This window comes from Octopus bimaculoides, chromosome 28 (genome assembly GCF_046866305.1).
Source record: "Octopus bimaculoides isolate indiv1 chromosome 28, ASM4686630v1, whole genome shotgun sequence".
Taxonomy (NCBI): Eukaryota; Metazoa; Mollusca; class Cephalopoda; order Octopoda; family Octopodidae; genus Octopus; species Octopus bimaculoides.
The window spans coordinates 25455151-25478376 of NC_142955.1; the positions used below are offsets into that span (position 1 = coordinate 25455151).

At 40.5% G+C, this 23226-nt stretch overlaps 2 protein-coding genes across 18 annotated transcripts in view; one reads left to right on the forward strand and one right to left on the reverse strand.

The window, feature by feature from the left end:
* Positions 1-1129: 1129 nt before the first annotated feature.
* Positions 1130-1471, forward strand: LOC106876584 (uncharacterized protein K02A2.6). The gene has a single exon (XM_014925190.1). It carries the CDS (start codon positions 1130-1132, stop codon positions 1469-1471), a length of 342 nt encoding a protein of 113 aa, XP_014780676.1.
* A 3518-nt stretch (positions 1472-4989) lies between these two features.
* LOC106876583 (cyclin-G-associated kinase-like) overlaps positions 4990-23226 on the reverse strand; it is a 105508-nt gene continuing 87271 nt past the window's right edge. For 9 of the 17 annotated variants that reach the window (XM_089344711.1, XM_089344706.1, XM_089344707.1 and 6 more), the window contains 11 exons: positions 22443-22556; positions 20682-20762; positions 19523-19640; positions 18585-18664; positions 16587-16783; positions 14255-15631; positions 12152-12277; positions 11089-11286; positions 9654-9793; positions 6080-6256; positions 4990-5286 (listed from right to left, as the gene is read on the reverse strand). In XM_089344711.1, the coding sequence (XP_089200837.1) occupies positions 5185-5286; positions 6080-6256; positions 9654-9793; positions 11089-11286; positions 12152-12277; positions 14255-15631; positions 16587-16783; positions 18585-18664; positions 19523-19640; positions 20682-20762; positions 22443-22556 (2710 nt within the window). In that variant the 3' untranslated portion in view covers positions 4990-5184. Of the gene's footprint in view, positions 5287-6079; positions 6257-9653; positions 9794-11088; positions 11305-12151; positions 12278-14254; positions 15632-16586; positions 16784-18584; positions 18665-19522; positions 19641-20681; positions 20763-22442; positions 22557-23226 lie in introns of all 17 variants that reach the window. The other 8 variants (XM_089344710.1, XM_089344702.1, XM_089344704.1 and 5 more) reach the window with 1 other exon arrangement.

Sequence of the window (23226 nt, forward strand, 5' to 3'; positions counted from 1 at the left end):
AGGGAACCTCTTACAATATGTGGCACTTGGTGAAGAATGGAGTTTGATTTAGCAACCCTCATTTGCACCTCCTGCCGCGAGGTAGGTTCATCTGGGACTCTCGATAGGAAGAGGTCCAGCTTTGATTTAAAAACCCCTACATCTACTTTGTGCAGATTCCTCAGGCTCTTTGGGAGAATATTAAAAAGCTGTGGGCCCCTGAATCCCAAGCTGTTGCAGTAACTGGTCCTGAAGCGTGATGGCATTGCTGGGATCTTTGGCACTATGCAGTGTCGTCCCGTTCTGGCATTGGTGTAGCTTTCAATGCCAAAATTTGGCACAATTCCTTCCAGGATCTTCCAGATGTATATTACTGCATACCACTCCCGCCTTCTCTCCAGGGAGTAGAGTCTTAGCTGTTTCAGCCTTTCCCAGTAGCTGAGCAGTTGCAAAGAGACAATCTTCTTTGTGAATCTCCTCTGGATTGCCTCAAGGTCTGCTGTTAATTTCAGACTGGTGGGTGACCACAGCTGTGAGCAGTAATCCAGGCGGCTGAGCACGAATGTCCTCCAGAGGATCATCATGGTTTCCTTATCTCTGGTTCTGAATGTTCTCAGGATCCATCCAGCCAATCGTCTGCACTTTGTTGCCATCCTGGTAATGTGCACTTGGAAAGAGGTATCATCACTCATGTCGATACCCAGGTCTCTGGGATTGAAATTCCCTGCGGACCAGTGTACTCTGTAAGTTTCATATTCAGTTTTGGACGTTGGTAGCGCAGGGCTTGGAATTTTTCAGCATTAAACTGCATATTATTGTCCTCATATATATATATATATACCGGAGTAAGCACATAAAATGTGCAACAAGGTGGAAAAAAGAGTACTCAAATACCAGAGTATGTGTGTGTGTGTGTGTGTGTGTGTGTGTGTGCATGTGTCTATATATATATATATAATGTATGTATTTGTTCACATATTGACTCCATTGTTAGTTTGCATTCGAGTAATGTAATCCAAGTTAATAATTCTGTATTAAAACATCACAGTTGTTTTGGTGATGAGGATGAGATAGTCTGTTTGATTTAATCAGCATTACTTACCAATTAGCGCGGATGGCAGTACACTGGCCACACATTGATGCGGAAACCATGGATCTTTGCTGCCGCTGCACTTCTTGCTGTGAACACAGAAAGGCATCACCTAAACCAGCAATACATCCATGGACGATGCCCGAAAAGCCTTGGTCTCGTTTGCATGTAAATCATGCCATCAACTTCATGGAGCATAATTGGTTAGTAGTCACTGATGCTTACACTAAATACCCTTGTATCCATGCCACTACTTTCGTTTCCAGTAAGACTACAATGGATTTGTTAGAGGAAGATTTTGCACACTTTGACTATCCACATACCATCGTGTCTGACAATGCCACCTGCTTACTTCTGAAGAATTTCAAAACTACTGGAAGGAGAGAAGCATTGTTCATCTAACAGGAGCTCCCTGTCACCCTTCAACGAACAGAGCTGCTGAGCGCTGGATTCAAACTTTCAAGCAAGCGTAACAAAAGTCCTCCAAAACACCTAAAGCAGCTTTGCTGGAATTCTTGATGCAGTTCAGGAGAACACCTACCACTAGTGGCTACTCGCCAAGTGAATTACTCAACAGCTGTCAATTATGCACCAAGATTTTCAAGCGAGATCGTTGCCAGTGCTCCTGGACTGGCTCTTGTGCGGGTGGCACATAAAATACACCATTTTGAGCGTGACCGTTGCCAGGCCTTCGTGCCGGTGGCACGTAAAAGCACCCTCTACACTCTGAGTGGTTGGCGTTAGGAAGGGCATCCAGCTGTAGAAACTCTGCCAAATCAGATTGGAGCCTGGTGTAGCCATCTGGTCCACCAGTCCTCAGTCAAATCGTCCAACCCATGCCAGCATGGAAAGCAGACGTTAAACGACGACGATGATGATGATGATGATTGATGTCTTGCTTCCATCTCCAGCTCATTTGGCCCAATCCAAATTGAAAAGGACGACTGAGAGAGATGTACTTAAAACATCCAGTATGTATTTTGGACCAACGAGAAACCAAGATGCACGTTGGGTTCCAGCTATAGTTGTGAAGAAACAAGAAACACGAATGTTTCGTGTTCAAGTTGTACCTAGAGGTCCCATTTGGAGATGTCATCTAGAACAATTGCAACCTCGATATTCTTCGGAAGATGACCAAGAGCTAGGAGATATGCCTTCTTTCCATGATTCAGAACCTCAAGTTATTGACGAGTCTGCTCCTGAAGAAGAACCTGCTATCTCATCATTACCACTTAGTGACATAAACTCCACAATACAGTCGTCAACATCCAAGAAGATCGAGACGAAAACCTCCGGACTATTATGTGTCACAACACAGATTTATTTGTGCTCAGTTTTATTGTGATACTGTGTAATTTATGTTTTACATCCCATACTTTTTGGGGAGGTGCTACATTGCTCTAATTTAATTCTTTGTTTCGGCTAAGTATTGAACCAAGTTTGGTGACTCTGCTTTATTTCGTGCGTTCACCTTGTGTCCTTTTAAAGTGAACTTTTGACTGCCTTCTAATTTGCATACTGGTTTGTTTCATAAGTGAAACCACTAAGTTATGGGGATGTAAACACACCAGCATCGGTTGTCAAGCGATATTGGGGGAACAAACACACTCACACATATATATATATATATATATATACATGGCGGGCTTCTTTCAGTTTCCGTCTACCAAATACCACTCAAGGCTTTGGTCGGCCCGAGGCTATAGTAGAAGACACTTGCCCAAGGTGCCACGCAGTTGGACTGAACCCGGAACCATGTGGTTGGTAAGCAAGCTAAAAGAAAATTTAAAAAAAGGTTGGCAATATCTAAAGCATGCCTACCATGGGGGTCTGCTTCACCAGCACTGATCCAAGGGCTAAACAACAAACATGCATTAACCACTGGAAGCCATAACAAAGATGCCAAAAACTGGGGGAGGGGGGGAAGAAGACTCAGGTAACAAAACAATAAGTTGAACACCAAATTATTAACAGCAATTATCTTTTAATTAACCAAGTTTACACAGCTTTTAATTTCCTTCGTTATTTAGTTATTATCGTTTGCTGGTCGTTATTTCTTTATTTACTTTGATTTTTTGTATTTTCGTAATCTTTTACTTCAAACTCTTTCCGTCTTTCTTTAACAATATTTACAGCAACAATGGGTAACATAAATACATAGATAGATGCACACATACATACATACATACATACATACAGATATGCACACATACACACGCATTTACATACAGGTACACACACACATGCAAAAGAAACATAGGTACAAGTTTATATTCACACACACGTTTGCTTATATATATATATATATATATATATATATATATATATATATATATATATAAATGCATAAACAGAACCTGAAAGATTGCTTTAAAATACATGGCGTATTTTATAAATATGTCTGTTCAAGTACCATAATAGCATGAAACTATAAGTAGCTCTTTCAGTTGTGTATTTAAATTGATATACATATATATATATATATATATATATATATATATATATATATATATATATATATACATAAGTATTGATTTTGATCACCTATCCTTTTGGGATACGATATTCGGGTGCCTACGCATAAGTACCATATTCAACCTTGAATCTATATATACATAAGTATATATATATGCATGCATGTGTGTGTGTGAATGTATGTATGTGCATGTGTACATATATATATAGCACACACGCTCACATATATACTGCAAGGAATAAGATTGACAAAAGTCTCTGTCTTTATGAGAACCTACCAAAAATAAAGGAAAAAATGCCAAAATATTTCATCTATAGGTCCGCATATATACACATATATATATTTGATATATGCATTCTGTATTTACTGTAATTAAAGATCGACAACGGTCTCTGCATTTACAACGGGAACAAAACCCCAAAAAGTATTTGACCAAAACCACTTCAGTTTCTCAAATAGACCAAACTGTGAGACTTAACACCGAAAGAATAAAAGAAAAATAGGAGGCTTTGAGATCACACATGCTAATTTCAAAGATACATACAGAAAGTACATACATACATATATCTTCATTATATAAGACACATGCATGTATATATGTGTGTGTGTGTGCGTGTGAGTATGTGTGTGTATTTTTCGATCTGTTTGTAACAGCAATTTGGCTGAGATCATTCTGCGGGTGCTTGCTCTGTGTACATACATGCACTGATGAACCTGTGTACATGTATATATATATATATACATATGTACATATATATAACATATATATATATATATATATATATATATATACATATATATATATATATATATACATATGTACATATATATAACATATATATATATATATATATATATATATATATATATATATATATATATATATGTGTATATATATGTATATATATGTGTGCATATATATATGTATATATGTATGTACGTGTGTGTGTGTGTGTGTGTGTGTGTATATAGATATACACCTATACATATATATATATATATATATATATATATATACCTACATAGATACCTACTTATGTATATATATATATATATATACACGTAATAAATATGTGTGCATGTATATACATATGTGTGTATGTACATAACACGTGATATATATATATATATATATATATATAGATATATGTATTTGTGTGTGTATAAGTGTGGGTACACATTTATGTACACATATATGTTTGCATGTTTGTATGTATGTAGTTATAGTATAATGCATCACTTGTAACAATAATCTTATCGTCTCTTCTCGGTTGCCATGCCAAACGGCCATGGCCACCCACCCCCACAGAGACAATTGGAATGTTAGTTTTATACACTGACCGATGGTACCTTCATCAATCAACTGACCAGTCTGTTCATTCTTTCTCTCTCTGTGTCCCTCTCTCTCCATCTCTCTATATATCACTGGTTCTCTCTCTGTCTCTCTCTCTCTCTCTCTCTCTCTCTCTCTCTCTCGTTTCATCTCAGCAATTGATACATCAATTAGATTGGATTTGATTAAGTTTGTTTAATTTCTATTTTATGTTTTTCTTCTTCGTTCCGTTTCTTTTAATTTATCAGTTTTTTTTCTTTTTCATCTCAATTTCTTGTTTTTTTTTTTTCTTTCTTCTTGGAAACTCTAATACAATGACTGCATTCCTTTCTCTTCAAACTCGGCCCAGGCATCGTTCAGTTCCATGAATATCAATTTGGCCAGCGCTTCATGTGGCGTTCCTGTTAGCTGGAAGTAGAAAATTCGTTGGTAAGCGAAACCCTTAAACATTCAGATCAGTGTCTTTTAGGGGCCAGGCATCGACACTATTTGGATGGTACTTTTACGTGCTACTGGGATGTGCTTTTACATGGCACGGGAGCCAGAGGGGGGCTGGCAGAGATCATGTCTGAAGGGTGCCTTTACGTGCCACTGGCACAGGAGCCAGTCAGAGTGAGGGGGCTGGCATCGACCGGGCGAGGGGGCTGGAGAATTTAATCTGTAATCATAATGCTCATCATTCGCGAATGGTTGAATGCCCACTTTCCCTGGAGATGGACAGGTCGTCATGGTCCACATGAGTGGTCAGCCAGGAGTCCTAACTTAACATCCTGTGACTTCTTTCTTTGGGGTTGGATGAAGGAACAAGTCTACTATACCAAACCAAAGAACTTGAAGAGCGAATACAAGAAATTATGTCTTCTTCCATCTCACAAGAGTTCCTCGCGAAATCAGTTAACACAATTCCTGGGCGACCCAAGAAGCTGGTGGTGACATCTGGAGCCCATACTGAATTTTGAATAAAACCTCATAGCAAAAGCTTTCTTCTTATATCCATTTTCTGTGAAAATTACAATTAATAAATAATTTCTAAGTATTTTAAAATAGTGAGTTACTTTTCAATGACCCTAACCCTGTTTATTTCCAGCAGAAGATACAAGTTTGACTATAAAACGAGGCAGAAATACCCCCGATCCATCTTACCCCCTAACCACTGGGACAGTTTACTGAGGTTGTTAACAAAAGCAAAGATTTTACTTACCTTGTCCGGATGGACAGACAGAACAGCTTTCCTGTAGACCTTCTTCACCTGCTCAGGTGTGACCAGTTCATGCATCCCACACTCCTTCCAGCGCACCTCTTCATCCCAAAGCACAGTGTGCAGCGAACACAGCAGTGCACGGATGTTGCGTTCCTTACCCTTGGTCCACTCCATTATCTGAAAGATAAAGAAAAAAAAAAGAAGATATATACACACATACACGTGTATGTTTATATAGTCGCCATGATAGATCGCTGTTTTTCTCCTTATTTCTTTCTGTTGAAGAGCATAGGCTCGAAACGTTAAAGACTTTCCCTATTCCCGAGCGTTAAACTAATACATCCTTTTGTTGTTTACACCACCTGTCCTCGTCTGTTGTTGTTTTGTTCGTAAATATATATACATACATACATACATATATATATATATATATATATAAAAACTAGAGGTAGTCGATAGCTTCCGCTATCTGGGCGACCAAGTTAGTAGTGGGGGTGGGTGCGCTGAAAGTGTAGCTGCTAGAATAAGAATAGCCTGGGCAAAGTTTAGAGAGCTCTTACCCCTGCTGGCGACAAAGGGACTCTCACTCAGAGTAAAAGGCAGACTGTATGACGCATGCGTACGAACAACCATGCTACATGGCAGTGAAACATGGGCTGTAACTGCTGAGGACATACGTAAGCTCGCAAGGAATGAAGCCAGTATGCTCCGTTGGATGTGTAATGTCAATGTGAATACCCGTCAGAGTGTAAGTATCTTGAGAGAAAAGCTGAACATTAGAAGCATCAGTTGTGGCGTGCAAGAGAGACGATTGCGCTGGTATGGACATGTGGTGAGAATGGAGGAGGATAGCTGCGTGAAAAAGTGCCACACCCTAACAGTTGAGGGAACCCGTGGAAGAGGTAGGCCCAGGAAGACCTGGGCTGAGGTGGTGAGGCAAGACCTTCGTACATTGGGCCTCACCGAGGCGATGACTACTGACCGAGACCTTTGGAAATGTGCTGTGCGTGAGAAGACCCGGCAAGCCAAGTAAGATCGTTGCCAGTGCCCCTGGACTGGTTCTTGTGCGGGTGGCACATGAGCTGCACCATTTTGAGCGTGGCCGTTGCCAGTACCGCCTGACTGGCTCCAGTAGGATTTTCGAGCGAGATCGTTGCCAGCGCCCCTGGACTGGCTTGTGCGGGTGGCACATAAAAGACACCACTTCGAGCGTGGCCGTTTTCGTGCGGGTGACACGTAAAAGCACCCACTACACTCTGAGTGGTTGGCGTTAGGAAGGGCATCCAGCTGTAGAAACTCTGCCAAATCAGACTGGAGCCTGGTGTTGCCATCCGGTTCCACCAGTCCTCAGTCAAATCGTCCAACCCATGCTAGCATGGAAAGCGGACGTTAAACGATGATGATGATGATGATGATGATGATGATATATATATATATATATATATATATATATATATATGGTTGGCGTTAGGAAGGGCATCCAGCTGTAGAAACTCTGCCAAATTTAGATTGGAGCCTGGTGTTGCCATCCGGTTTCACCAGTCCTCAGTCAAGTCGTCCAACCCATGCTAGCATGGAAAGTGGACATTAAACGATGATGATGATGATGATGATGTATATGTATATTAATTGATTATGCAGCAAGTACAAACTCAACAAAAGTAACATTTCAGCAAGTGCCACAACTTACCTAGCACAAATATAACAACTATGAACTAAGTGTGTGTGTGTGTGTGCATATGTATGTGTATATGTATGTTTATGTGTATGTATGTATGAGTGTGTGTGTGTGTATATATATATATATATATATATACACACATGTGCATAAGAATGTGTCTGTATGCATGTGTGTGTATGCGTGTGTATGCATGTGTATGTATGTATACATATGCGTGTGTGTATATGTGCGTGTATGTATGTGTGTGTGCATATATATGCATGTGTGTATATGTGTGTGTGTGTGTGCATATGTGTGTATGTATACATATTCATGTGTATATGTGTGTGCATGTATATATGTGTGTGTGCATATATGTGTGTGTGTATACATGTGTGTGAATGTTAGTGCTTGGTGAAATGTTACTTGTTGAGTTTTTATTTGCTCTGTCAGGGTGCTCCCATACTAATCAAAGTATACAGTATTATAGATCCATTTCAGACGATCTTACAAACTAATTTCACATTAGGTATTAGGCAACTGGACATTAGATGGCAGTGCACTTAAGTAACACCACGTGCTCTTCACAGATTGCATGACAAAACATGTTGAGTGATTATAAATTAACGATACAGCTTGCATGGTGGCGAATCTCACATATAACTCTCATGAAATAAAACAAGAAGACAGTAACAGACACAGAAACACGCATATACACAAGCTTCTTCCAGTTTCCATCTACCAAATCTATTCATGAGGCTTTGGTCAGCTTGTGGTTATACTAGAAAACACTTTCAGGGACTGACTTTGAAATTGTGGTCAAGAAGGCAAATTTCTTACCATACAGCTATGCCTGTGGCAATTATATATCTATGTGAGTGCATGTAAGTATATATGCACAAACACACATATAAATGCTTGCATGCATGAATTGTGCATGTGTGTGTGTGTGTGTGTGTGTGTGTGTGCGACACGAAACTCAGTTTGCGAAGACTTATTGGGGCAAGCGAAATCGGGATAGCACCTGTGCCCAGCGACGCCTTTCTGGCACTTGTGCCCGTGACATGTGTAAGGATTTTCGAGCAAGATCGTTGCCAGTGCCCCTGGACTGGCTCTTGTGCGGGTGGCACATAAAATACACCATTTTGAGTGTGGCCATTGCCAGTACTGCGTGACTGGCCTTCGTGCGGGTGACACGTAAAAGCACCCACTACACTCTCTGAGTGGTTGGCGTTAGGAAGGGCATCCAGCTGTAGAAACTCTGCCAAATCAGATTGGAGCCTGGTGTTGCCATCCAGTTTCACCAGTCCTCAGTCAAATCGTCCAACCCATGCTAGCATGGAAAGCGGATGTTAAACGATGATGATGATGATGATGATATATATATATATATATATCGATATGGAGCAAATAATTCACAAGAAAAAATAATCCACAAAAAATTAATTTCAAAGGGTCAGCCTTGTCACACTCTGTGTCACGCTGAATCTCCCCGAGAACTACGTTAAGGGTACACGTGTCTGTGGAGTGCTCAGCCACTTGCACGTTAATTTCACGAGCAGGCTGTTCCGTTGATCGGATCAACTGGAACCCTCGACATCATAACTTATGGAGTGCCACCATATATATATATATATATATATATATGAAAGTGCATGGTTCAGTGGTTGGAGCGTTGGGCTTACAGTCATGAGGCCGTGAGTTTGATTCCCAGACAAGCTAGACAATGCTACGTGTCATGTTCTTGACACTATATTTCACATTGCTCCAGTTTACTCAACTGAATTGTGATGTCACTGGTGCCAAGCTGCATCAAAGTATGTGTTAATCCCTATGTACCCAGACTTTGTGGACACCCTGTACATTAAAGGATTATTTCAAATGTACAAAGATGACAACAACACAGATTCTTACCTTCAGTTTATCTGGGTCCATTTCCTTAGCTAAAATGTCTTTTCTCATTTCTCCTATAGTCCGTGGTTCATTCGCTTTCTTGGAGCTAAATCCACCAAGAAGGTCTCCAAAAGTATCGGTATCCACCTTAGGTTTTGGGCCTGCAATGAAAAGGTTCCAGGGATTGTTAAATAACACAGGTTTCATGCAAAAAGAAAATACATATTTAAAAGATGAGGAATTAGGTACATTATTTACATTATTTACAATTGATGGATATTTGTCCTCATCTTGTTTGTTGTTAACACAACGTTTCGGCTGATATACCCTCCAGCCTTCGTCAGGTGTCTTGGGGAAATTTTGAACCTGGGTTCTCATTCCTAAGGTATTTTTTGATGTTATTATTATTATTATTATTATTATTATTATCATTATTCAGGTCCCTGCCTGGAATCGAATTCAGAATCTTTGGGTTAGTAGTCCATGCTCTTAACCACTACGCTATATGCCCGTAGGAATATGGCGTAGTGGTTAAGAGCATGGACTACTAACCCCAAGATTCCAAGTTCGATTCCAGGCAGTGACTTGAATAATAATAATAATAATAATAATAATAATGATTACATCGAAAAATACCTTAGGAACGAGAACCCAGATTCGAAATTTCCCCAAGACACCTGATGAAGAACGAAGGGTATATCAGGTGAAACGTGTTAACAACAAACAAGATGAGGACAAATATCCGTCAAATGTAAATAATGGACAGGTAATCATGCTGATGTATATCAGAAATAAACATTTGCAGTAAACACACCCAACAGCATTTACAGCAAATGCTCAATGCTGGTGTTCACAGCAAATGTTTAATGCTAGCAGACAGAGGAGCAAACATCTTCAGTAGCAATCACTACAAATAGTTTTAATGGCATTTATAGTCGTCACTCATAATCATTCAAGGCAAATGGTTACAGGTGTTTAGCAAACATTTGGAGACAGATGGATACATAGAAATAGGTGGAAATATGGACATATTGAGACAGTTGGACATACAGAGACAGGCAGTGAGAGGTAGACAGATGAACACGGGGAGAGAGACAGAGAGACCAACAGAGATAGGGAGACTGACAGACACAGAATGACAGACACAGAGAGACAGACAGACAGACACAGAGAGACAGACAGACAGACACACAGAGAGACAGACAGACAGACACAGAGAGAAAGACAGAGATAGGGAGACTGACAGATACAAGAAGAGAGACTGAGGGAGATAATCCGATACAGGAAGGCAGACAAATAAACATATACAGAGACAAACATATAAAACATAGAAACGAATGAACATATATAGAGAAGACATGGACAGACAGACAGACAGACAGAGAGAGAGAGAGAGAGAGAGAGAGCGAGAGAGAGAGAAGTCACTCTACACTCTCCCTCCAGCAAAGAAACTTACCAAAAGGCTTGCGTGTCCCTCTATCATCTCTGCTTCCAATAACACTCGGGCCAGGACCGGAACCAGGTCCAAAAGCTGCTTTGTGTGTCGCTGCTGTCGCACCTGTGGCTGGTTGGGTTTGTTGTTTCTTGGGAGACGATGGCACCTGGTTGTTTGGTGCCTGTTGCCAGCCTGGGGCACCAGTCGATGAACCAGCACCTGCCAAAACAAATACATCTATCATACAAACAGGAAAGTATGATAAGATACACATTCGACACTTCCAAAAAAAAAAAAAAAAAAAAAAAAATTTGTTTAAATATGTTGTTGCATTCCAAATAACTCTCTGAAAATCTAAAAGTCCAAAGACTCATTATCAAGAATCAAGTTCACAAAGCTATCATATTTTTGGACATAGAACTAACCACAGGTCACTGCTCCGAGACTATCCTGTGAGGAAGCGTCGAGGGGAAGAGTGCAAGAGACTGCCAAAGACATTAAAGAATGTATTGGAAGCAGGTTGATAGGATTGTATGCATGCAGTGCAACACAGGGAACTGGAGTATCCTAGCAAATTGATCACTGGACATGGTGGGGGGTGGGGGGGAATGTGCTGGTTGATGGTGATGGGTAGGTTTTACATCAGCTTTTCAATGCTGGCATCAGTTGGACGGGACTTTTCGAGGCAGAGAGTTTAACAGCAGGGAGGCTCTTTCTGATGCCGGCATGGACAAATGCTGGTCTTCCATAAACAACTTTGCCTGGACTTGTGCCTCGGAAGGGAACTTTCAAGGTGCAATCCCATGGTTATTCATGACAGAAGGGGGTTTTTACACTTTAACCCCATGTAAAGGGTGGTATGAATGGGTGACTGCTGGTCTTCCATAAACAACCTTGCTGGACTTGTGCCTCGGAAGCAAACTTTCTAGGGGGCAATCTCACAGTCATTCATGACTGAAAGGGGGTCTTTACCCTTTATCCTATGTACATATGATGGCATGGAGACGGGAGGCTGGTATGCATGGGCGACTGCTGGTCTATTGTATGTGTATGTGTGTGTGTGTGTGTGTGTGTGTGTACATACCTGAATAAAGCCCACCGAATGCGGTCTTAGGCTGTTGTGGGCTGGGTTGTTGCCAGGATGGCGCAGCAGGTGAAGTTGCAGATAGATTACTGGTGCTTCCAGGTGATTTCATTGAGGTTAAGTTACCTGTAAAACAATATTTTATACACACACACACATATATAAATATATATATATAGAGAGAGACATACAGAAATAAAAACACATACATACACTCATATATATCACCATCATCATCATCACTGTTTAACATCCTCCCTCTATGCTGGCATGGGTCAGTTTGACAGAAGCCTGCACCAGACTTCTGTAACTGATTTGGCAGGATTTTTACAGCTGGATGCCCTTCCTAATACCAACTACTCAGCAGTAGCACAAGTACTGACAGGGTCCCCTAGTACTTGCAAGACAAAAAATAAATATTTAAGTTGTAATAATAGAACTCAGAGTTTCAAATGCTGGAGCTAAAAGCTTTGAGGCATTTGCATCGGCTATTTTTGACGATAGATGCTATTATGACAACTTCCGGATTGTCCTATACTATATAAATATATATATATATATATATATATATATATATATATAAAAGATAAACAAGAGTGAAAAAACTACAGAAGGCTTGTGTTACATGGTTAAAGTGTATATTTAAATTATGTCAGAAAAATGTTATAAAATTTTTTGGTATATAAACATTGTATTTGGAGAAATAACCGGTTTCGTGTTGTCTTTTCAAATTTCTCTACTTTATCGTAACATGTGTTCGCTCCCGTGTGTAAAAAAAGAGTTACACACACACACATATATATATATATATATATATATATATATATATATATATATATATGTATATCATCATCATCATCATCATCGTTTAACGTCCGCTTTCCATGCTAGCATGGGTTGGACGACTTGACTGAGGACTGGTGAAACCGGATGGCAACACCAGGCTCCAATCTAAATTTAGATTGGAGCCTAATATATATATATATATATATATATATATATATATATGATGAGCTTCTTTCTGTTTCTATCAACCAAATCCACTCACAAGACTCTAGTAGAGGACACTTTCCCAAGTTGCAACACAGTGGGACTGAACCATGAGCCATTTGGTTGGGAGGCAAGCTTTTTACCACACAGCCACGTGTATGAGTATATATATATATATATATATATATATATATATATATATATGGAGGAGATGTCCTCCTGGGGCTAAAAGCAACAGTAACATCCACCCCTAGGGGTCAGCCACATTTAAGTGGCAATATACTTCACTTTATATATATATATATATATATATATATATATATATATATATATATAACGTGAGAGAGTTAAGGGTTGGGGGTTCAACCCACTAAGGGATAGTATCTATCCAGTATACTGCTGGGAGGGTACCCAATTATTGCTACACTAGTGCCATACTAGGTGCAATCAATGGGAGCGGGTAAAAGTGGAGGTTTTACCCAAAACTTGTGTAACAATTAGAAAATGATGTATATATATATATACATATCAACAGTAGCACCCCTGTTTCTGTCTTCTTTCTTGTCACCACTCTCTCCCTTTTTATCCTTCTCCTCCTCTCTTGGCCAGGTAACCATGTACCTCCTTTATAGTAAGACACCTGTTTCTGCTTCTCTGTCTTTATGCCACACTCTAACCTTTCATCACCTGAATCAATATCCCCTCCCCTCTCATAATAGATTCCCTTATCTTGTAAGTTACTTGGTGACCCCGCCCATGCTGCTGCTGTGTAAAAAGCCCCCAGTCCACACAGTGAAGTGGTTGGCGTTTGGAAGGGCATCCAGCTGTAAAAACCATGCCAAAACTGACCTCACCTGTGCTAGTGCCACATAAAAAGCACTGAATCCACTCTGCGGGGTGGTTGGCGTTAGGAAGGGCATCCAGCTGTAAAAACCCTGCCAAAACAGACACAGTAGCCTGGTGTAGTCTTCTACCTGGCCGGCTCCTGTCAAACCATCCAACCCATGCCAGCATGGAAGATGGATCTATGATGATGATGTGGCCATGGTAACAGACTCCATCTCAAACCGTTATAAGCAATTCACAGCAAAAGCGAAATATGACAAGACTTACCCAAATCAGCAAACGGGTCTGGAGACCGGATGTTTTGCATGCTTTTCGCTGGTGCAGGACCTTGTCCCATTGCATTCATAGAAGCAGCAGCCGAAGAGGTTCGCGACAGGTTCGAACCGAGAGACATGCCTGCCATGCCCTGTCCTCCTCCGTTGGTGCTGTTTGAGTTGGAGGTGTTCAAGAGGTGGAGGCCGGAGGGGAAGCTCGGGTTCTTTTTTGGTAGGTTGCCCGGGAACAGGTTGTTGGTCGAGCCACTCAAGTTGGCTGCACTGCCCACACCAATGCCAGTGCTGCAGTTGCCAGCAGCCCCGTCATCCCAGGAGCCCATCAAATCAAAACCGACCGTCGGCGATGCCCTCGATGGGACTGAAGTCGGGCCTGGCTTCTGGTCGCCTTCCAGAAGGTTGAACAAGTCACCGGGTTTCGCTGTTGCCCCGGACAGTTGGAATGGGTCGAAGTTGTCAAACTGGATTTTTGGTTCCTTGTTCTCGGTGGCTTTCTTGTGGGGCGATGAACCAACGGGTTGCTGGGGGAGGTAGGAGGTAGGGGTCGTCGCTTTCGCTGCTGCCGTCTGCTGGAAGGGGTCAAAGGTGTTGGTCATATTTGGCTGCTGCTGGCTCTGGCCCTGTTGGTTTGAGGTCGGCGGGGCTGATGGTATCTGATCTGAGGCACCGCCAGCCCAGCTGGTGCCGCCACTCAGCAGATCAAAGTTGCTGATAGGTGGCGCTGGGTCATTTCCTATGTCCAGCAGGTTCATTTGACTAGAAATGTTCGAACCAGGAACATCTGACCGGTGGCCCTCGTTCACTGGATCGTCGCCCAAATTCAAGAGGTCGCAGGTTTCCTCTGTTGCTACAAAAGGGGGCTGTGCAGGACCCGATGTTGTTTTGTTCTCTTCGACGTTAGATATGTGTTGTTGCTCATGTTGCTGCTGCTCTTGGTGTTGTTGATGCTGCGGAGACGCATCTCCCTGGAAAGGGTTCGGGCTCACGGCCCTCTGTGTCGGTCGAGCGCGACCGTGGTGCGAGAGGGAAGCAAAATCATCCTCATCGTCCTCTGTACTCTCAATATCTTCCAGCAGACTCTCGGCCGACTCACCCGGAGGCCTGGCAGGGCCAGCTGTGGCACCAACGGCAGCCCCACCGCCAACACCCGGCGCACCCTGTCTCCCTTGGCCATCTCCCTGCTGCCAGCTCAGGCTGTCAAAGAACTGGCTCTTGCCAACTGCCTTCCCAGAATTGTTTGCTGCCGACATTTTCTTCTGCCTCAGCTGTGGACTCATGTAAGGTGACTCCTTGCCTGAAGACCTGCTCGGGCTGTCGTTAATGTGCTCTGAAGAGCCTTGATGGGAGTTCAAACTGGCCTTCTCCGCTGACTCTGCAACGGAAACATAAACAGGATTAGAGATTTTATATACAGTATATATGTGTGTGTGTGTGTGTGTGTACTGAACAACAAAAGAAATTATTTACATTTGACGGATATTTGTCCTCATCTTGTTTGTTAACACAACGTTTTGGCTGATATACCCTCCAACCTTCATCAGGTGTCTTGGGGAAATTTCGAACATGGATTCTCATTCCTAAGGTATTTTTTGATGTTATTATTATTATTATTATTATTATTATTATCATTATTCAGGTCATTGCCTGGAATCGAACTCTTGGGGTTAGTAGCCCGCACTCTTAACCACTACACCATATAATAATAATAATAATAATAATAATAATAATAATAATAATAATAATAATAATAATATCGAAAAATACCTTAGGAATGAGAACCCAGGTTCGAAATTTCCCCAAGACACCTGATGAAGGTTGGAGGGTATATCAGCCGAAATGTCGTGTTAACAACAAACAAGATGAGTACAAATATCCGTCAAATGTATTCCTCATTTTTTTTTAGGAGGGGGTGGCCACAACAAGACACACACACCAGGCATTCCATTCATTTCCCAGCTCAAAGAGGCAAGCCCCGTTCTATGCTTGGGTCAAGGCAAAGAATGCAACCCCTGATATTAGCAGTGGGGCTCGACAGCATATGCTGGCTTACCCCTGCCACATCAGGCTGGTTCTGTACTCCTTTGAGCAACATCTGTCCACAGTCACTCATCCATCCACATTCACTCATCCGTCTACAAACACTCTCCAAGCTTTCCTGTCATTAATAAGCTCTCTTGTCTCTCTCTCTCCAACACCTCTAACCACCAAAGCTTTCCTCATTCCATCCATCCACACAAACCGAGGTCTGCCTCCGGTTCTGCTGCTTACCACCCCAGCCTGTACATACATACAACATATAAAAGCACAGAGACATTTCTTCAACTTACCAAGTTCCGACTGTACCCTTTCCGTCTCCTCCTCAGAAGAGAACAGGATTTTGGGGTTGACTGACTTAACATTGAAGTTCTCCCACGGCAGCATGTGGTCAGTCTGTGGCCTGTCATTGGGGCTTACATTGATTTCTAGTACAGCTTTGAACAGTTCTGGCAGCTTCTCCGGAGACTCAATATGATCCAGATCAGTGCTGGACAGTAAAGAAAGACAGAAAGAATTAAGAAAACAAAGAAATCAAAAGTGAAAGTACAAGAATTTGAGAAAAATTAAAAAAAAAAAAACCATGTTTACTGGAGATGTGGGTTTGTGTCCCTGGATAGCCTATGACTATTTTAAACCAAAGGGTTTCTTAACCCAGTATGTACATGCTATTATTTATAGCAGTGGCTCTCAACTGGGGTCCATATAAAATTTTTGGGGATACACGCAACAAAATGGTAAATTGGGGATCCATAGTATTATTTTAAGGGCTCCTGATAAGATTTTGCTTTAGATGTATGCATTGGCAAGTATTGCAAGAAACAGAAAGGTTTCTTTCTCTAACATTTGACATAGTTCAACTTACACAAATTAATGTGTGGCAAACAAAATAGGAATTTTGGAAGACGTTTCAATACAACTGATTTTTAAACATTGAGTGGCTATAGGGATCCACCAGAAGAAAATAGTAATCAAAGGGGTCCATAGATAAAAAAAAAGGATTTTGAACACCTGCTTTAGATGTATGTATTTGTATGTGCAGCCTCTGGCTCACGAGTCCTCAGTCAAACCGCCCAACCCATGCCAGCATGGAAAACAGACGTTAAACGATGATGATGATTGTGTGTGTATATATATATATATATATATATATATACATACACACACAAGTGAGTAGACAAACGAAAGAAGGTCACTCAACACATTTATTGGGAGTTACATGTATGGATTAAAACAGTTTGATTCAAACTCCTTGATACTCTGAGTTTCAAGCAGGACGCTAAACTTCCAATGGCTGAAGATCATCGTCCTCCTTGAAACTCAATGTACCAAGGAGTTTGAATCAAACTGTTTTTATATATATATATATATATATATATATATATACAGCTCATCGAAACGCCGGTGTTAAAATGGGGGTAGCTGATGAAGGAAAATGTTCTCTGTGGCTTGTGTGTATTCTGTACTCTGATTATCATTATTTTCTTGTCTATGTTTTGTTTGCAATGTCCTGTACCCAGATATGCACCTATACATACAGGTGGATGTAGGTATGCACATACCTGTACGTATATATGCATATACTCCTTTACTATTTGTTTTTATATATATATATATATATATATATACACGATAAGCTTCTTTCAGTTTCCATCTACCTAATGCACTCACAAGGCTTTGGTCAGCCCGAGACTGCCATGCAGTGGGACTAAACCCGGAACCATGTGATTGGGAGGCAAACTTCTTACCACACAGCCATGTCTATATATGTGTGTATGTACATTTTTATATATAACGTTGACCACTAACGTGGACATTCAATGTACTAGAAATAGATCACATCTTGTGTCTATTAAAACCTAAATTGTTCTCAACATGAAATATAGCGGAATACCAAAACGTAAGCGGGCAAGACATTTAAAATCACCGAAAAAAATCATTATTAAACAGGGACCGGTTTCAAAATTTAACAATCTTACCGACTGTCTATTTCTCTTCAGCCTGATTTGTAATGGAACCATAATCCTCAGAACTCTATACAAAGTTGCCCACCGCCATAGGTGCGCGTGTATATGGTTCTGCTAATTACAGCTTAATGGTAAAATTCAAAAGTCTTCGTTTTGGCGCGCTAATTCCAGGAATATGTCTGCAGAAAATATTTACTGCGTCGCATATATCCAGTATGAGAACTCGGTAATGGTTAATTTTACTATTTTTTTTTAAATATTTTTTTTAATATGTGTGTATGTATGTATGTATGTATGTGTGTGTGTACATGTAAAACCACTTACAATGTATATTTTAAACTCTCAGCATCAGGGTTAATCATTCCTGTGTGAAACTGGAGCTGAAACATTTTCATGGATGTGATCTGAAAAATTAATAAAAAGGAAAAACATAGGGTTACTTGTATTTATAACCACGACATTACTTCTGCAAAACATAGCAGTCAAATCTCTTTGAAATCACACCTAACAGTCTTATGTAAACCACTATGCCATATGCCCATGGGCATATGGTGTAGTTGAGAGCGTGGGCTACTAACCCCAAGATTCCGAGTTCAATTCCAAGCAGTGACCTGAATGATAATAATAACATTGAAAAATACCTTAGGAATGAGAACCCAAGTTCGAAATTTCCCCAAGACACCTGATGAAGGCTGGAGGGTAGATCAGCCAAAACGTTGTGTTAACAACAAAAAAGATGAGGACAAATATCCGTCAAATGTAAATAATGGAAATAGATTCCTCATCTCTTAAATATAGAACTGAAAAAAAAAAAAAAAAAAGGTTATACTCTCTTTTACTTGTTTCAGTCATTTGACTGCGGCCATGCTGGAGCACCACCTTTTAGTCAAGCAATCCGACCCCAGGACTTATTCGTTGCAAGCCTAGTATTTATTCTATCAGTCTCTTTTGCCGAACCGCTAAGTTACGGGGACGTAAATACACCACCATCGGTTGTCAAGCGATGGTGGGGGGACAAACACAGACACACAAACATATACACACACATACATATATATATATATATATATATATATATATATACGATGGGCTTCTTTCAGTTTCCTTCTACCAAATCCACTCACAAGGCTTTGGTCGGCCCGAGGCTATAGCAGAAGACACTTGCCCAATGTGCCACGCAGTGGGACAGAACCCGGAACCATGTGGTTGGTGCTTGTGAATTTATGTGAATTTAAAATTTAATAAAATAAGCATTGTCTCACCTTGCCCTGCACTTTTCCCCCAAATGTTGACCTCGCATGGTATACCGCAATGGTGACGTCTCCCACAGCCGATATATTTAAAGAAATCGTCAGTTTGTATTCTTCTATTGAAAAACCCCTGGAAACAAACAAAACAATGGAATTTGTGAATAAAATAAATAGCAATGCATTAAATGTTTATAAATTCCATCCAAGAATTATTATTATTATTATTATTATTATATTTATCCTACCAAAGCTGGCAGAATTGTTAGCATGCTGGACGAAATGCTTAGCGTTACTTTGCGTGTCGCTCTGACCTGAGTTCAAATTCTGCCGGGGTCCACTTTGCCTTTAATCCTTTTGGGGGTTGATAAACTAAGTACCAGTTGAACATAGGGATCGATGTAATCGACTCATCTCCCACCTCTCCCAAGCTGCCCTTGTGGCAAAAATTCGAAACCATTATTGTATTTATTCAACATTAAATATACATAACCAGAAATGGCTCTGACGAAAGTAGCGTTAATTTATAAGGTACACAAGTGTATATATACATAAATATACATACATAGCAGACATAAATATGTGCATAGATTCATATGTAAAGCAAGATACAGACATCTGTGCAAAGTTTAACACACACGCACACACGTATTAATTATTCATGTATACACATAAGGAAATATATATACACATATACATACCTATATGCATATACAAACATACACAAATTCACACTAATATATACATACACCTACAAAAACTGCAAATGCACACAGATGAATATGCAGACATTATATATATATATATATATATATATGTGTGTGTGTGTGTGTATGTATGTACATATACACACACGTTTGTATGTAGATATAATGTTATGATGTGCATATTTATATACAGCTATGTATATAATTATATACATAGAAAACATTTGCCCAAGGTGCTACACAGTTGGACTGAACCCAAGACCACAAGGTTAGGAAGCAAACTTCATACCACACAGCCATGCCTGAGTCTTGTTGTCATTAAGTACATTGGCTGGGACTTCAAGAAACCAACACCAGTTGTTAAGCAGTGACAGGGGGTGGGGACACACAAACACACTTGAATTAAACTACTTGGGATAGAGGTATTTGGAGTGAAAAAAGAAGAGCATTTCCCATGGAAGCCTCACCTCATCCGCTCGTATTCTTGCGAAGTAGTCAATATTCTGTCTTCTCCGAGAAAAACTTCAGCAAATGGTCGACATCCGGTCCTGAAAAAGAGAAAGACATGTGATGTAAATAACGGTTTCAAATTTTGGCACAAAGTCAGCAATTACTGGGGAGCGGGTAAATTAAATACGTCAACTCCAGCCTCTGCTGGTACTTATTTTAACAACCCTAAAAGGATGAAGGGTAAATTTAAACTTAGAATGTAAATAACCAGAGGAAATGTCACAAAGTATTTTAGTCCATCATGCTTACCACATCATAGGCTGGATTCACATTTTGGCACAAGGCCTGCAATTTTCTAAGAGTGAGTACTAAAGACTCCCTTTGGTCATTAATGATCATGGGACTACACCAAGAAAGTTACCCCTCCAAAGCACAAGTCTGGGCAAGGTTGTTTATGGAAGACCAGAAGTCACCCATGCATACCAGCACCACCTGCACTCCATTTTATGTACACAGTGTAACAGGTAAAGACTCCCTACTGTCATGAATGGCCATGGGATTGCACCTAGAAAGTTCCCTTCCAAGGTACACGTCTGAGCATGGTTGTTGATGGAAGACCAGCAGTCAGCCATGCATACCGGATTCCTCTCTCCACTCCATTATATGAACATAGGGTGGAGGCCCCCTTCGGTCAGGAATGGCCGTGAGACTGCAAGTAGAAAGTTCCCCTGCAAGACACAAGTCCGGGCGAGGTTTGTTTACGGAAGACCAGCATTTCACCCATGCATACCCAGACTCCCCTCTGCACGCCATCGGTGTTATTCAAGGGAAAGCTAAAGGCCGATACCGCCGGACATAGTAAATAAAATGATTATATCTAACGGATACAGACACAAATTAATATACTTCTAAAGCTGAAAGAATATGTTTAATCTTTATCAACCAGCTTGAAGCTATTTTTAACATACCGTATGCAAATCAACCAACTTCAATAGTAGAGTCTGTTTGCTCAAAACGGTACATCATACTGCACAGGATTCTGAGATTTCTGGCAGCTAAAATAGGAGTCCCACTACTGTATTGAATGATATCAAGGGACATAACTCATAGCAGAATTTGAATTCGAAATCTTAAAGGGAGATAACTAAATATTGTAAGGAAGTTTTGTCTACTACAATTAGACTGATTTTGCAATGCATCGCTGTAGAAATTGTACAGCGGAATATTCTTTTCTAACTCTAGGGGAGGGGGCCGGTCGATTTGATCGACCCCAATATGCAACTGGTACATAATTTATCCACCCCGAAAGGATGAAAAGCAAAGTCGACCTTGGTGGAATTTGAACTCAGAACGTAAAGAGAGACGAAATACCGCTAAGCATTTCGCCCGGCGTGCTAACGTTTCTGCCAGCTGGATTGAAAAATAGAATAGATTTTGCCCCTCTTATTTTGTGATTTAGGAGGGATTTTTGAAAAACAAGGGGGGGGGGGTATTCGCAGTGGTATTCAGTGAACAAATTAAACACACGAACAGATCATGATTATGAATAAATATTCTTTTTATATGTTTTGTTTCCTTTTACACAACATTAAAACAATGGCTAAAAGTTTTCTGAAGCAGCACCCCGACTAATTTTATCTACGAGCAAACCACTGGTCAGTAGTGACCACTTTGCCAACCCCTGATATACACAATCTGCAAAAAGTATAAGAATGCTGCAAATAAATAAAGAATACAAAAAGGGGAAAGAAAAAGAGAAGCAGTATGCTGTTACTTACTTGGTCTTGTTGAAGAGAGGAATTGGTGACATCGTTAGTGAGACCAACAGGATTGGTTTGTTGTGAGGGGTTAAGGATGGGTTGTGTATAATGTCGACCATGTATTGGATGTATCTAGAAAGATGAGAGCAAAAGAGCGAGACAGTGAGATAGAGAAATAGTAATAAAAAAAAAAACAGATGTACATAAAAATAGAGCAACAACACTGTGCCCCCTAAGGGTTACAGCGTTCGGTTTATGATCCGAAAATTGTGTGGGTTCATATTGCCACCCTCACATTATACTTATTGTAAAGAATAACAAGTTTAGGAAGGTATAACAATGCAATATAGAACAAAAAATGAACTGTATACCTGTTGTAACTTGGTAAACTGTAGTCCGATGATATTTCGGAATTAGAATTCCTTCTTCAGATCTTATTATAGCAGAGGCTCCAGCTAATAAGATCTGAAGAAGGAATTCTAATTCCGAAATATCATCGGACAACAATTTACCAAGTTACAACAGGTATACAGTCCATTTTTTGTTCTATATTGCATTGTTATACCTTCCTAAACTTTTTATTCTTTACAAACAATACACAATGCTTCAAGCGAACTACAATACTCTCTTATACTTATTATTTAACGTCTGTTCTCCATGCTCACATGAGCTGGATAGTTTAACAGGAACTGGCAAGCCAGAGGACTGCACCAATCTCTATGGTCTCTCGTCATGCTTTCTAAGACAGATGCCCTTCCTAATGACAACCCCTTTACAGAGTGTATTGGGTGCTTTTTACGTG

Bases quoted from the DNA above. Each gene is read 5' to 3' on its own strand.
- LOC106876584 (XM_014925190.1), top strand. From the start codon at position 1,130: ATGGATCTTTGCTGCCGCTGCACTTCTTGCTGTGAACACAGAAAGGCA.